This window comes from Strongylocentrotus purpuratus, unplaced genomic scaffold, assembly GCF_000002235.5.
Source record: "Strongylocentrotus purpuratus isolate Spur 01 unplaced genomic scaffold, Spur_5.0 spur5_scaffold_4, whole genome shotgun sequence".
Classification (NCBI taxonomy): domain Eukaryota; kingdom Metazoa; phylum Echinodermata; class Echinoidea; order Camarodonta; family Strongylocentrotidae; genus Strongylocentrotus; species Strongylocentrotus purpuratus.
Genome location: NW_022145610.1, coordinates 14,454,236 through 14,469,699, shown reverse-complemented (window position 1 = coordinate 14,469,699; position 15,464 = coordinate 14,454,236). Strand labels below are relative to the sequence as shown.

At 38.5% G+C, this 15,464-nt stretch overlaps 1 protein-coding gene and 1 long non-coding RNA gene across 2 annotated transcripts; one reads left to right on the top strand and one right to left on the bottom strand.

Moving 5' to 3' along the window:
- LOC757193 lies at positions 1 to 4,452 on the bottom strand. Its single transcript, XR_004066440.1, has 3 exons — positions 4,259 to 4,452; positions 1,976 to 2,073; positions 1 to 1,412 (listed from the first exon to the last, which is right to left on the bottom strand). It is a non-coding gene; the product is annotated as an uncharacterized protein C11orf98 (long non-coding RNA).
- Positions 4,453 to 7,268: 2,816 nt separating this feature from the next.
- Positions 7,269 to 14,290, top strand: LOC757187 (1-acyl-sn-glycerol-3-phosphate acyltransferase alpha). Its single transcript, XM_030998187.1, has 6 exons — positions 7,269 to 8,892; positions 10,505 to 10,638; positions 11,089 to 11,264; positions 12,001 to 12,126; positions 12,440 to 12,512; positions 13,784 to 14,290. The coding sequence occupies exons 1-6, from the start codon at positions 8,645 to 8,647 to the stop codon at positions 13,912 to 13,914; spliced, it is 888 nt and encodes a 295-aa protein (XP_030854047.1). The 5' UTR covers positions 7,269 to 8,644; the 3' UTR covers positions 13,915 to 14,290.
- The last annotated feature ends 1,174 nt before the right edge of the window (positions 14,291 to 15,464 follow it).

Below are 15,464 nucleotides of genomic sequence, written 5' to 3'. Positions count from 1 at the left end.
TGTATGTTTAATACTTTATTATGATAAAATCAATCATGAGTGTGAGAAAAAAAGTACAGAGATTATTACCTTCATTAGAACCATACTTGTTGAAAGGTAAACGAAAAAAAAACAAGACTTGTTGTTAAGATAAGGGACAATTACACATCAATGACACAAAAACAAATCAAAAATGTTTCATTATTTTGGTAAACAATATGTATGTCGAAAAACTGTACCGCACCGATTTAGGCGAACGTAAGACCATGATAAGCTAAAAATCAGACGTCTAATTTTCTATCTTTATTTTACAGAAGTATGCTCTGTCAATTAGATACCTTTTAAATTAAATAAAAGATTATAAAACACGTTTTACATATCATTCAATTTTTGGTTACATCAAACCACAGGTGGTTGAACTCAATTCTGTATGGAATTACTAGCAGTTTTTGATCTATCTAACTGGTATAGACTAAACTTCAGAGGGACTGACTTAAAAAAAAAAATCTTTGTATGTGAAACTGAACGGATGATATCAACAATACTCTCTTAATACAAAGACTACTGTAAACAATATATTTTTCTGAATTACTAAAAACGTTAAAGAGACAATACCAAATGTTTAAGAAAACAATAAATAATTTCTCTCATTTTTCAATTTTGTTTCTATCCTAATGCTTATCAAATCGTTGATATGTAATCCAATTCTGGAATAATTTTTTTGTGTGTGTGAAATTGACCTATGAATATCCTGAAAGTTCATCTGTATCAGTGATAGAAATGTTTGGAAAGTTAAATTTTTTATTTCAACAAAAAACTTTATGTCCAAAATATTCAGCTCTTGAGCTACAGCCTGAAGAGTTTGGAACTTTGGAGGTAAAGGTATTTTTATTGAGATCAAAAGTACAACTTTCCAACAAATATATGATCTATTGTTGATATGATAACAAGAGAATTGAAGGAAGATACAGTTTAATCTGTCCTAGTGGCCACCTGTCTATAAAGGCCACCTGACAATAATGGCCATTCATTTGTCTCCCTTGAGAAAGAAATGTGTGACGCAGAACCTGTCTAGAAAGGCCACATGTTTACTGTGATCTCTCTCCATGTTTTCCTTGAATGGCCTTTACAGACAGGTTTGACTGAATTTAGACAAACATATATTTTTCTAAACTCTTGAGATGCTGTTGCATTCCAATCCTCATCAAGTTGTTAAAGGTCCAACGACAGCAAGGTCCATGGTTAAATCCGATTCTTGATAGTTCCGAAGGCCTTCTTAGACATTTTTTGGCATTGAAATATAGACAGTCTCTTTTTTCGGAAACAGAAGGGGCTTCATGTCTCCATCGTCTCCATATCTTCATCATCTGGAGAAGACTTCTTGGGTTTGGTTTTCTTTGATGGCTTCTTACTTGGCTTTGTCTCTACTTCAACTGTTTATGAAAAGAAGAAAAAAACATGATAAAAACAAGGAGAAAAATGAGAAAGGAAAGTACAAACTGACATGGAGAATGCTTACATATTGCAAAGTTGATGACATTTTCATCATCATCGATTATCATCATCATCAAGTGACGGCTGCAGCTGACATTTAAGTTCACCCTACACTACAGCACCACTGACTTTTATCTATTAAACCTCGAATTAAGTAATGTCCTCTATTTCAACGCTTTTAGGGTCGGATGTGCTCGCAAATTATACATGTACATTTGTACATCATTTCGATTGCCAACCTCATAAATGTAATAGTTTTAAATTTCCCATTTCTTAAAAAAAAGTATTTTATACTTTCAAGTGTATTAATCAATTAAAGTTTTCCTCCAGCCAACAAAAGTAATTATTTTATTTTGTTGCCAAAGGGAGTTCAAGAGTAACACCTAACTCGGTTTTCAAAGGTCAGACAACCTCAGAAAGGCACTTTTCATAGATTTACATCTCAAAATGGCCTCTGCTAATGAAGGATCTGTCTGAAAACTAATTTATAAAACAAACTAACCTAACATGACATTAGCCTCCCGATCTGCTATCATTCGGCCTTTCATTAACTTTCGTTTCTTCTTTGAAGACAGGACGACATTAGCTCGTGGATTTTGCCTGCACAAAGAAAGAAAAGAAGACAAGCTTTGAAGGCATTGTTTAACAATGTTAAATCTGAGATGCACAGCCCTAAGTGTCATCAGTGTCTAAGCTTGGTGTAATATTGAAGCCCTAAAAAATTGCGCTTCAAAATGATCAAGAAGTGCCTCAAAAAAGTAAAAATCTTTGAGTGACTGGTTTTCATCTACATGATTTTCCGGCATTTTTTCTCCATTTTTTTTGTAAGTCATACCTTTTTATGCGTTTGTTGGAAAATAAGAAATTCCCACATTACAGTCAGGCGAAATACGCTTATTTAGAAGCCTTTATGTCATGGTCTGCAAAGTGGCTGGGCTCGAGCCCCCCCCCCCCCCCACCCCTCCTTTTTTTTTAAAGTATGTTAAAGAGAAAAAGAAAGAAAGACGGAGAGAAAAATAAGTGACCTGCCAATGTCACAAATAAGGTATAAAAAATGCTCATCTGACCGTAATTAAATGCTTAAAACCCCAGAGCTTACGGGGGCTCCACCCCCGGACCCCACCAAGGGACCTAAGGCGGGCCCCTGGATGCTCATTTGACCGTAATTAAATACCTATAACCCGCGAGCTTCCAGGGGCTCTGCCCCCTGGACCCCACCAAGGGCCCTAAGGCGGGCTCCTGGATGCTCATCTGACCGTAATTAAATACCTAAAACCCCTGAGCTTCCGGAAGCTCTGCCCCTGGACCCCACCAAGGGCCCTAAGGCGGGCCCCTGGATGCTCATCTGACCGTTATTAAATACCTAAAACCCCTGAGCTTCCGGGGGCTCTGCCCCTGGACCCCACCAAGGGCCCTAAGGCGGGCCCCTGGATGCTCATCTGACCGTAATTAAATACCTAAAACCCCTGAGCTTCCGGGCGCTCTGCCCCCTGGACCACACCAAGGGCCCTAAGACGGCCCCTGGATGCTCATCTAACCGTAATTAAATACCTAAAACCCCTGAGCTTCCGGGGGCTCAGCCCCTTGACCCCCTGCCGAGGCTCATGCCCTGGACCCCACGCCAATTTACGCTCTATCTGATCGATAATACTCCACTTTGAAAAACGTTCCGCGGGACCTGCATATAACGTGTAAGACTGGTGGTGATGCAGATTTTTCGTCTGCCCCCCCCCTTCCGAATTTTTTTCTCATTACGTCACTGCCCCTGGAAAGTGAGCCCCCTGGAATGTTTGCCCCCCCAATCCCAAACTGCTTCCGGCGCGCCTGCTGGTTTTACCATACTCGTTTTCCCCAATAGACTGTAGTGTTATGAAAAACTATGTATACAACTCGATACAACTGAGTACACCAATCTGAAAGTATTTTAATTGCTTGATTTCCAAGAAGACCTATTTAAAAAGAATACAAAAATAACTATCACAAAATGCAGGGACAGATCCAGATGGGCAGGTAAGGGTGAGAACAGGGTGGATATGTCCCCAACCTCTGGCCTATTCAAAGGCTTTTGTTGTTCATGTTTATCAGAAATGATGGACAAAGTATTAAACAAATGAAATTGTACCTGAGTCTCTGTCATTTAAATACCAAAATGAACTCACACTGTCACTACTTGGTAATATGTTTTAATTGTACATGTAGCACTGACTCATAGATGCATACATGCCAACATTTGAAAATCAGAAATCTGTACAAATTATGCTATTTTCAAAAAAAAGAGGAACAACCCTAACTCTCCTATTCAATACTACAGACAAATGTGTACAGGAAGAGGAACACCTGCATTAAAATGATAATTATCTTCTCCCAAAAAGAGGAATGTTCCTCTTTAATCTGAACAGTTGGCATGTATGTAGATGGCATCTAAGTGACACTTTGTAACCAGTGGAAAAAGGCGCTATATAAATGGCAACTATTATCATTATCCAAGAACATACATGTAGTACCCCCATTTTAATCCATGGTTCCTCACCTCAAGACCTTATTCATGTCACTGCTTGGTAACTTGCAGATATATATTTTACTTGTAGTACTCACTCATAGATGGCATCTAAAAGACACTTTGTATCCAGTGGGAAAAGGCGCTATACAAATGGCAAGTATCATCCAAGACCGTACATGTACCCCCATTTTAACCTGTTGACTCCTGAATTTCTCTCATTCCCATAGACTTAATACATAAACCACCAGATTCCAGGATTCAATGGGTTAATCAGTGGTTCCTCACCTCAAGACCTTATTCATGTGCTTGGTGATGACGGTCCCCTTGGCTGCTGAGTCCTGTTCCTCTTTCCTGGCATCGAGTTTCCTTCTCATCGGAGGCCTTGAAACACTACGCGAGTTACGTAACCTCTTGACCTTCCCCTTTGTCTTGGTGTGCTTGAAGGGTATTTTCTATACATGGGATAAGAAATGTTCATATAATTATTGTTCAATAAATGATATGATGTCATTGACTATCAGTGGCGGAAGTGGCGGATTTAAAGGGAAATCCAACCCAAATAGACAACTACTCTGAAAGAAAGCAGACATATCAGAGAAGCAAACTGATGAAAGTATCAATTTAATCTGACTAAATATAAGAAAGTAATGATTGTAATTACTATACGTATGGGCACTGCAAAATTGGCTGAAGTGGTAATGTCGATGTGATGTAGTGCCGGACCATCCATCTGTTCTAACATATAAAATGTCTACAATTTTTTTTTTTTTTTTTTTAAATCATGGCTCAGGAGAGTCTATTCTTTTTAGAGGACCTATAGTAATATGCTATCTATACTATATTTTGGGTAGCACCCCAAGGGAGAAGGAACTTACGAGAAAACAAGATATTAGTGATATTTTGGTACACAGCAAAAGGGAGAGTTATCCACGTCACAATCCACAGGCCAAACTACTAATTTGAGATTCGCATAGACTTAGTGATCTCATATTTCAAACATTCATAACTTCCTTACTATTGGTCCGATTCATTTCAAACGTTTGCCATTCTATTTCTGTTATGTTTCTGCTTTTGTACAAATCATCTTATCACAAGGGTTGGATTGCCCTTTAAGGAAGATACAAACGGTGCATGTATCGCTTTAAACTCAATCTGTATCCATAAAGTACCTATGACACACAGACCTTAACACAATGTATGATTAAAATGATGTTAATGAAGATGATGATAATAATAACAATAATAATAATTATATTACAAATAATAATGATAAATGGATAATAAATAGATGAATGGATAATTTTCAAAAATACACAAATAAAGAAATAAATAAACAAATAATCAAAATATTAAGCACATATAGATAAAATAGGAAAATGAAGAAGTCCTCTCTAATTATGTTCTTGCGCTGCCTTTCAATTTAAAACCGAGAAGGTACCCGATTAAAAAAATTGTTATTATAATAATTGTTCATTGTTTGTGTTTTTGCATGTTAGAGATTTTTCTGAGCTGTAGTATGTACCCACTCCCTTTTACAGTATATTGAATCTGAACCAGCATACATCCTCCCCTGTTAAAAGGCTCAGAAAAATAATATAACATTTAAAACAAAGTGTGCACATCGGTTCAGTCACGCGGTTCTTCACTTAACTTCATTCGTTTTTACACTGTACTAAAAGGCCTATTTCATTCACATCTGCACGACACTAGGCACCATTTTTAGGAGACTGCTGGCGGCCATTTTGGACGCCATCTTGGATTTCCAGGTTTTCTGGTGGCCATAACCGATGCATTGCAAGTTGTATGAATGGATTCTTCGACCACTATAACCTAGGTATAGACACCAACATTACATATACAAGATCGATACATCATGATTTATGACTATGTTACGGTATTGGCGGCAGTCTTGAACGCCATTTTGAAAACAACCACTTTCCGACGGTCCGATTTTCTTATACACTGTATTTTTAGTTTGTTGTTTCTGATGCCAAACACTACCGGAAGCCGTTGAAAAAGCTTTTTGTTGGATTGGTGTTTACTTTTACCCCCATAAATTGGCCTGACTACATTGACTATATTGAGAAAATGTGTTTATTCATAAAAATAAGGCAATTCGCGGAATAATGAAAGGTGATCAATTGCCATTTCCTATTTTCAAGCCTAGACATTACATGTAGGACCACATTTGGAGAGCGCCTGTCAGTTAGCAACACATTTTGGGTGTTTCAAATAAAGGCTTGAAATTGAACAAAGTATTGCTCATGTTGACTTTGTGATAACAACATTTGCTTTCTCTCGTGCTTCTTTGGCAGAGCCCGCCTAATCTGCACCTTTGTAATTATAATGCTATTTATTTTAACTAATTTTTGAACTTGTGATAAACTGTCGAATTATATCACATAGATATATTAGCATCCTTGCTATGTATACGTTAGACTAGGAGAACAGATACTCTGCATGTGGAGGGGCTTATAAACGGGAAGGAATTAATCACCTAAATGTCATGTTTGGAATATTCATAAATGGAATATTCGTAATAACGTGAAACGGTCTTTGGTGAGAAAATCTACATTCTCCACACTCGACCAGGGGGCGTGTCACAAAGCTTTTTTTCAATGACAAAAATCAGTGACAAATCTGCTGACAACCAATCAGAAGCAAGAATTTCAGTAGCTAATAAAAAAAAAAAAACCCTAATTTGTCACTGATGACAAGTTCTGTGACACGCCCCCCCCCCCCACAGGTGTAGAATATGTAGGGACCTGGTAGGAAAACTCGTTGAAATGTACCCTGTTAACAATATGGTAAAAGTTGTCGCATAAAAAACCGGGGTAATATAGTCTTCCACGGCTCTTTGAACGGGACTTATGTTAATATGTGCTTTTCAAGAACGGAATATTGATATTATAATCACATTCATTAGCATGACTTCGGTCGAAATATAAGAATGAGTTTTTTTTCATTATTAGTTTGTGTTTGTTTGTTTAACCCTAGGTAATATGGTTACATGTCGTTTTTTCCGAAGGTTCACAATTCAGAAGGTCCGTAATTCTAAAAGTTCGTAATTCCGAAGGCTCGTTACTCCGAAGGTCCGCTATTCCGAAGGTTAGTAATTCCGAAAAATGAAACAAGGCTCGTAATTCCGAAGAAGAAAAAGGGTTCGTAATGCCGAAAATGAAGCAGGGTTTGTAATTCCGAAAATGAAATAGGGTTCGTAATTCCGAAAATGAAATAGGGTTCGTAATTCCGAAAATGAATAAGGTTCGTAATTCCGAAAATGAAACAGGGTTCGTAATTCCTAGAATGAACTAAGGTAGAAAATATCGCTCCCTAGTCAATCTGAAAGTTTTAAAAGACCAAAAATTGCTGACTGCGGGACAAAATAAAAAATCGATTAGTGGCATCCTTATACCAGATTTAAACCGATTTGTAGCTCGTGTTGATTTTGTGATTAGAACATTTGCTCTCCAGTTTCAAGCCTTGTCCCTGCACGAATCAACACAAATCCCCTTAATTAGATTTATCTGTATTTACCTAATCAGTGACTGAACTTTTGATAAGTTAATGAGTCTTTCAACCCAACATAACAATTGAGAACTTCAGACGGAGTAATGGTTCAAATGGGGGTTCGGCCCACCCGTGCACTTTGGTCAGGCTGAATTGTGCACGCATATGGAGAGGCGGCGGCCAGGGAAGAGGAATAAATCACCAAACATTTGAAATTGTCTTTAATTAGTCTTCACCTTTATAGTTGATTATCCATTAGGTACTCTTCTCATCAGAGAATTAAAATCTTCACTGTGAGAGACTTCGGCATGGATCTGACGTGTCTACACTGAACATTTTGAGACCTACGAGATACGGCCATAGCTAATTGGGATACGATATAATTGTTGGTTGTTTTAGCAGACGATTCGTTACTGTTTTTACAACTCTCTGCACGTGTATTTTTTAATGAGCCATCTATTTAGGACTCCTTTGTAGTTCACCATTTTACAAGAGAAAGTCAAAATGCACGTTCTTCAGTATAGCGATATTTGACGACCGACATTACGAGATATTCCATAACATGAATAGGTTGGCCTCGGACTCAACACCAAGATCACGTGAATCTAAAGCATTAGGCAATATTTTGTCCCTGTTTTTGAGTCATTTTTTTTTTAATTCTTGGTTTCATTTTCCGCAGTGATTACGCGTAAATCCTTCTTCACGAAACTGCGTTAACAACAGGAAACGGCGTTGATTTCTGCACGGGATCATGCACATTAATTCATCTGTTAGGATTGTTAATATACGCTTTTGTTTTTAAGTGGTTCTGATTTATAAAAAAAAACGCATGACAAGGAAGAGAGGTGCAAGAAAACGGATTATTAGTCATATATTCAAGGCAGTAACTGCTGTCTATTACCATTAGTTGCTTTTTGTTGTTGTACATAATAAAGCAATATCACATAGATAACAGTACAAAGTGACTGTATACATATCACGGGTTATGTCAAATGTCTAAATATTTTATAGGATTCACTTCAGCCATAATACCAACTTATCAAGGCAAATTTGACTGTGTTTGAGGCTTAACTGAAGAAGGTATATGAGCATAGTCACTGCAAATGACCATTGATATATTACTTTTCGTCATCTATGATCTCGAGAACGTAACCGTCGATCATGGCCTGGAACACAGAAGATATGGAAGGAGACACGATTGCGCTTGAACCAGGTCCTGGAACCGATTCATCACCATCGAACCTTATTTTGTGGAGCATTGTAATCGTATTATGTACCTTGGTCATACTTAGCAGCCGCAGGATTAGGTTCAAACTCAAATACCACGCTTTTGATGGAATGTATTTCCTTTTCGGCATCATTTCTATACCTTTCATGCTCTTCAATGCTTGCGATCCCAAAGCTACCAGGTACGTACTCTCTTTAGACCATGCAGGGGTGTCGCTACATAGGGGGAGGGGGGGGGGGGTGAGGGGTGGGGTGCGAAGGAGGAGATCAGTTTCGTAGCATTTTTGTTGTGGAGGGGGGGGGGCTCTAGTCTTATTGAGCGAACTACACCCACTCAATAACGAGAAGGGTGCTTTTAATTGCTTATCAACGTGCAGTAGCACCATTTAACCAAAATTAATACACAGAATAATTTATTTTGGAAATCTTCGTGTTGTCTGTGTGACACACATTTATTTTTATTACCGCCGTTGTCATGAAGGAAGTATTATGTGGAAGAATCAGGGTACGCGGACATACGGGGTCACATCAATTAAGCGGTTCCTTTTATATTGGCAAATCCAACCTTTGTCCCGCCAAGTACATGTTCTGATTGCACATAATTAATGTTCTTTTGGCTACAGGTATTTCTTCTTCCACTTTCAAGTGTATAACAACAGAAGTATATAGCTAACATGACTAAAGTTTGCATACATGTTTCTTTAACGACAATATATAGAGTGATTTCGTAATTATCCTTGCAAATGCTGGCAACCTAGGTATGCACACGAGCCCTTTACAGTTGGGTAAAATATTAACTATTCGTTTCGGTCCACCTGCAGAAATAGAATGTTTATTATCTTTATTGTTTTGGCCTTGCTCGAGTAAGAAGGAGAGCATGATATAACGGGGTCATCACACTTCTAGAAGAGATGTAAAAATCGAAGCAGAAGGGATACTGGCAGTTGCTTCTTTTTCATTAGAAAACATACCCATTTTAAAGAAGACGTGTAGTCCAGTGGTTTAAACACTTGACATGAAATGCAAAGGTTTGTGGGTTCGATCCCCGACACGGTACTTATGTCCGCTGGCAAAGCATTCATCTACAGTGGCCTATCCATACCCAAGAGAGAAATCGGGACCTGCTAGGTTGACAAAAGCACTTGTGTTAGTAATCGCCATAAGTATAATTATGCCCTTCGCGTGACCATAATTATGGAAAATATACTTCTAAGGAAGTGGAGATGGTGCACATTGTGCGCGAATGAATCTTATGACTGGATTAACAATATATGTATAGCACTATCAGAGACGGTACTTCATATATAAGCGCTCTATATAAGACCAGATTATTTTCAACCATGGAGGCTAATAACTCCATGCTTTCAACGAAAAACTATTCTTACAAATTCGTTGTGTAGGTAATGTGCATCATTGGCAAGATTTAATGTGTTTTGTCTCTAAGCCTTACAATGTTTGAGGTACTTTGCAAAAATTTAGCTCCTCAAAAGATAAAAAAACATGACAAAAGCGTTTTTAATAAGCAGATAAGTCGATATCTCACGAGACGTTAAAAAATGTCTGAACTTTTGCTATACGATCGAGGACGTATACATTGGAATATCATACAAATGGCATGCGGCTTTACAGTTTATACAGGTACAATGTGTCATCATCGACCTTTGGAATAACGAATCTTAAAATTCATGTGCAATTATGTGCAATTATTTGAATTGAGGACGGTACTGTAGATTACATTGATTCACTTTCCGCTGACAAATACTCTTTATTTTTTGCCATCGGTTTTTGATACAGAATGCCGCAATTGTTGGTGCAACGGGTCCAGAGTCCTCTGTTCGGTGTTACCGCCAAGATAATAGGAATGGAACGATATCCTGAAGGTCCATTTGTCATCGTCTGTAATCATCAAAGCTCTCTCGATTGCATAGGTAATATTCCTAACCTAGCTTAAATTACATTTTTTTTTTAATCAGGAGGGAGAGAGAGGGGGGGGGGGGGGGGTGGGGGGGGGGGGTAAATGTTCATGAAAATCGAAGTCCCGATCGGGTTGGATTCTGTGGAGGATAAATATTTTATTGGTCTGGATTTTAAGTACTCAAGATTGAGAAATAAATTGTTTAATAGGCTTTTCGATTTTTATGTGGTAATCCCCCATAAACTAGATAGAAAATACCGCAAATACAACACATTATGATAATTTCCACCTCTGAATATGGCGTCACGGAACTTATAATTATACGCACTCACGCTATATACACCTAGCTTTTCTCTCACTCTTTCTCTCTTTCTCTCTCTCTCTCTCTCTCTATTACTCTATCGCTTGCTCACAAAATAGCAATAATCTGTCAATTAACGATGTATGCGTCTTCTCCATGCAGGTTTAATGGAGCTTTGGCCACCGCGGTGCGTGATTCTCATGAAGAAAATGCTCAAGTACGCAGGGCCGTTTGGCCTGGCTGCCATCTTGGCCGGGTCCATCTTTGTGGACAGGTCCAACAACCGCAGTGCCAAAGACGCCCTCAGCCAGGCCGTAGAGATCATTCAGACAAAAGGCGTATGTTAACTTACTACAGGCATTAAAGATAAACTTGAGTTCTGGTTAAAAAAAAAAAGAATTCTCACAGAATCAAACTAAACTTACACTGAATGTTCAAGAGTACAAATAAATGTCATTTGCCCAACAATTTTGGTAGAAAATGTATACTGGCCGAGTAAAGAGCATAGAAAGATAAGGAAATCAAGGTTAGTAGCCCGACACCATTTGTGTAGTCCCATATGCTTCTTTCTGTGTACAGTGCTTGTTACTTTACCAAGACTGGGTCAAGTTTATAAGGATTTTGATGACTCCAGAACCTTGTAGTACACACCAATACTTACATGCTACATGATCACTTTTTTCTGATCCATTCCACACCTTTTCTTTCACAATGCAATCGCATGACCAGAACTCAACTTTATCTTTAATTTCCAATTTCTCTACAACCCAATGCACCATTGGTTCTATTTTCCATCTCTCCTCTGTAACATCGGTCCTACATCCACTGGTCTTTCCGTAAAGTGATCAACAGATCATAGGACCCCAATTCTATATCTCACTGCTCCTTTGTCAATTGTCACTAGCATTAGATTTTGCTTGAAGATTGGGGATACCGTGGGTACAGATTTAGGTTTTTGGTTTCTTCCTGAAGTATCCATACACTGTTTTCATTGTTTTATCGTATTCGTGGTAAATATCCTTTTTATTTTGTTCTCATAATTATGTCTTTCATATCTTTTTTTTCCTCCAATAGTACCGAGTACTGATATTCCCGGAGGGGACGAGAAAATTGATTAAGGAATCATCGGGGAAGACGGAGATCTCGGAACCCATGCTCCCGTTTAAAAGGGGAGCCTTCAATCTTGCCATTCTAGCACAGGTAACAGGAATAATAATATTTTGTTTTGTTTTAGGGAGCATTTTGTGAAGCAAGGTAGGAGTTAAAATTTTTCCAGTATCAATAAAACTGCGTCTTTAAAAATTCGTACAATGTTATATCTGTGTTGGGTATAATTTTTCTTCTAAAGATTCACCATCTCCTGGTATCGGTGAAGAAATTTGCTCCGAATTACTGGAAGTATCGTAGTTAAGTTTTTCGTTTGGCTGCCCTATGTAAGTACCTGCAGGAAAATACGCTTCTTTATAAAGAGGTCAAACTATTAGTAACCGTATTCAATATATTTCGATTTCAGGTGCCCATCGTTCCAATTGTATTCTCATCGCAGAAACATCTGCTTGATTTCAAGGAACATAAATTCGTTTCAGGTAAATACAACTTTCACTAAAAACATACGATCGCAAAGACTTTCGAAAAATGAACGTTAGACAATATCATTCGCCCTGTCAACCACCTTTTGAAATGTGCAACCATATTACAATAGGGACTTTTAGATTTGCACGACGGAGAACGTGGACTGCCCTTTTAAGGCAATGTGACGTCACTGCCAGTGCCTTAAAAGGGCAGTCCAAGTTCTCCGTTGTGCAAATCTAAAAGTCCGTAATGATGTATTACGACGAACAGGTCTTTTTGGGGACATACAGTAGGGTATAAGAAGAGGTGTTGTGGTCTAGTGGATACGTCACCGGACTGTGGATCGTATGGTTCCTGGTTCGAGTCCCGCCGTTGCACTAATGTCCTTTGGCAAGGCATTAATCTACATTTGCCACTCTCCACCCAGGTGAGGTAAATGGGTACCCGGTAGGAAGAATGCTTGAGCACCTTTACATGGTAGCTCGGCTAAAGCGGGGGTAATAGTATGATTGCAGGGCCCTCAGGGAGAACATTATGTACACTGATGAGGCTACCCTGGGTAAAACAAGATATATTATTATAATGAAATTGCCCTTGAGTTGATTTCTCGAAAGTGTTTGCGATCGTGTTTATACAGAATAAATGGTTAAATGCAGATGTGCTCGATTATGTTTGGACTTATTATTTCATATTGCTCGACTCAAGATGACTAGGTAGTAGGTAGAAACAATTCACATACTTACGATTAAAAAAATTACCAGTAAATCATCACAATCTTTTTGTTAATGGTGGGAGTTTTGTGTTGTGTGAAGAGTTTGATCAAAATAATGCGTCAGTCGCTCAACCTAGACTGTTCATAATTGCTGAATGTTTGCGTGACTATGGACAATGATTGAACGAGAGATAACCATTATAATGCTTGTACTAGTTCGAGAATACTCGTACTGATTTGACAAGTTTTTCCCAATCCAATTCTAGTCTCCGTGACACATTAGTTCCAGCCTTGGTAGACACCCACCTTTTTCTAACTAATCTGTGTAAGTGCTGGATGTGATAAGAAGATTAATGTGTCTTTTTGGAACCCACACAGGTGAATACACGGGGGTCGTCCTATACCGCCTGAATGAACGAGAGAGGGCCGACCCTTAAAAACGCCCTGAAAAAGAAATCGTACTCAAAGGATCAACCGTTTCAACATGCTCGAACAAAGTCATTATACACTAAATTATCATTACGTTGTTCGAAAACAAAGTATTGGCTAATTTCTTGTTTTGTTTAACCCTAGGTGAATATACAGGCTTCGTCCTACCGCCCGTCTCAACGAAGGGGCTGATTTTAGATGACGCCCATGACTTGAGAGACAAAATTCGAACCCAGATGATCGACTGTTTCAATGAGCTTGAACGAACCAAGTGAAGACCGCCATCATGAGGATAATTTAAACAGATAAATAATGGGTTTACACGAAGTCGACATGCAAACAGGCCTACAGATGGCGAGGTGACGAAAATCATAAACAAGGTTGAGGAAGTTTCGAGGTGGTTTCGAGTGAGTTTCGAGGAAGTTTCGAGGAAGTTTCGAGGAAGTTTCGAGGAAGTTTCGAGGAAGTTTCCACGAAGTTTAGACAGGACTTCGGGCACTTGGTCGGCTTGTGGCATGGCTTTTGCCGTCGGGGTATTTCTCCTCTTATACATAATGATGTATCTGCCTTGTAATTCTGTTTATACACCCTCCTTCCATTTTGTCTGATTTTTTTATTTTTATATTTATTATTGCATTTTATTCTGGTATTTTGTATTTTGTATTGTTTTTCATTTTATCGAATCTTGTAAATATGTGATTCTCATGTTTTGTTTTAATGAAATATACAAAGAAAGAAAAAAAAAAAGATTCGGAGGATTTTCGGAGCCTTCAGTCTATAGTTTACTTTCACCATGGACCCACTAAATGGATGTCCTCCACCCCGTCATAGATAAACAAGAGACTGAAGCGACAGGCGTGATGGCAAAGACTTTCGAAAAATCAAACTTGGGCAATGTCAATAGCCTCGTCTGTCCCCTTTAGAAACGTCCATCTATTAAACTATAATGACAATAATTGTGACGTATTACGTAATCCGGACATGTTTCCAGGGGGCGTTTCACAAAACTTGTCATCAGTGACAAATGACAGTTTTTGTTATAAGCTACCGAAATCCTTGCTTCTGATTGGTTATCAGCAGATTTGTCACTGATTTGTGTCATTTGTCATTGAAAAAAGGCTTTGTGAAACGCCCCCTGGCCATATAGGGTATTGTAATGGCACTTAAAGGGATTTCTCGACAGTGTTGGGGGTCGTGTTAACATTTTTCTGGAGATATGTGTCAAAGTATATGGGTATGGAAGATGCACTAACTTTAATAATGCTCTAAACACCACAATCGATAATAAGTCTTCATGAAATCATAAAACTTGCAACATAATCTTGCTCATATCGAGAATGAAGGGGCGAAACGACATTTTGGATATTCATATTGTATACTGAAGATTTTTTTTTTTGACCCTCCGTATTGGTGTAATTTATTGGTGACATACAGATGATACAGTCCTCAAGAGGGCGACATTCATTGATTACAAATATATTCATTTCACCAGCTGGTTAATATAACACTGGAAAGTGACCGGCCAGGATACGTGACGACTGACACCTCTCGACGGTATCGACCAATCACATTTCGGTATCTGTCTAAGCTATCTAATATTGTATATTGTACTTATGACTCAGTCACACCAGCAAGACGATATCAGACCGACAAAAGACCGACAAAAGAATTCCTCTATCCCCTATACTACGGCCACAATCAGTTTTTAGGTCGGTTTGGCGGTGTGACCGATGAGGTATTAGTGCATGTATGTTCATCTTTACATTACAATACCTGATGACAGATGAGTGATGAAGGCAGTTTTTATCTGCACACTTCTTTCACA

What these genes read in the sequence shown, in the direction of transcription:
- LOC757187 (XM_030998187.1), top strand. Translation starts at nt 8,645, where the DNA reads ATGGCCTGGAACACAGAAGATATGGAAGGAGACACGATTGCGCTTGAA. An exon ending in AAGCTCTCTCGATTGCATAG is followed by an intron (nt 10,639 to 11,088) that starts GTAATATTCCTA and finishes TTCTCCATGCAG; the next exon opens with GTTTAATGGAGCTTTGGCCA. An exon ending in ATCTTGCCATTCTAGCACAG is followed by an intron (nt 12,127 to 12,439) that starts GTAACAGGAATA and finishes TTTCGATTTCAG; the next exon opens with GTGCCCATCGTTCCAATTGT.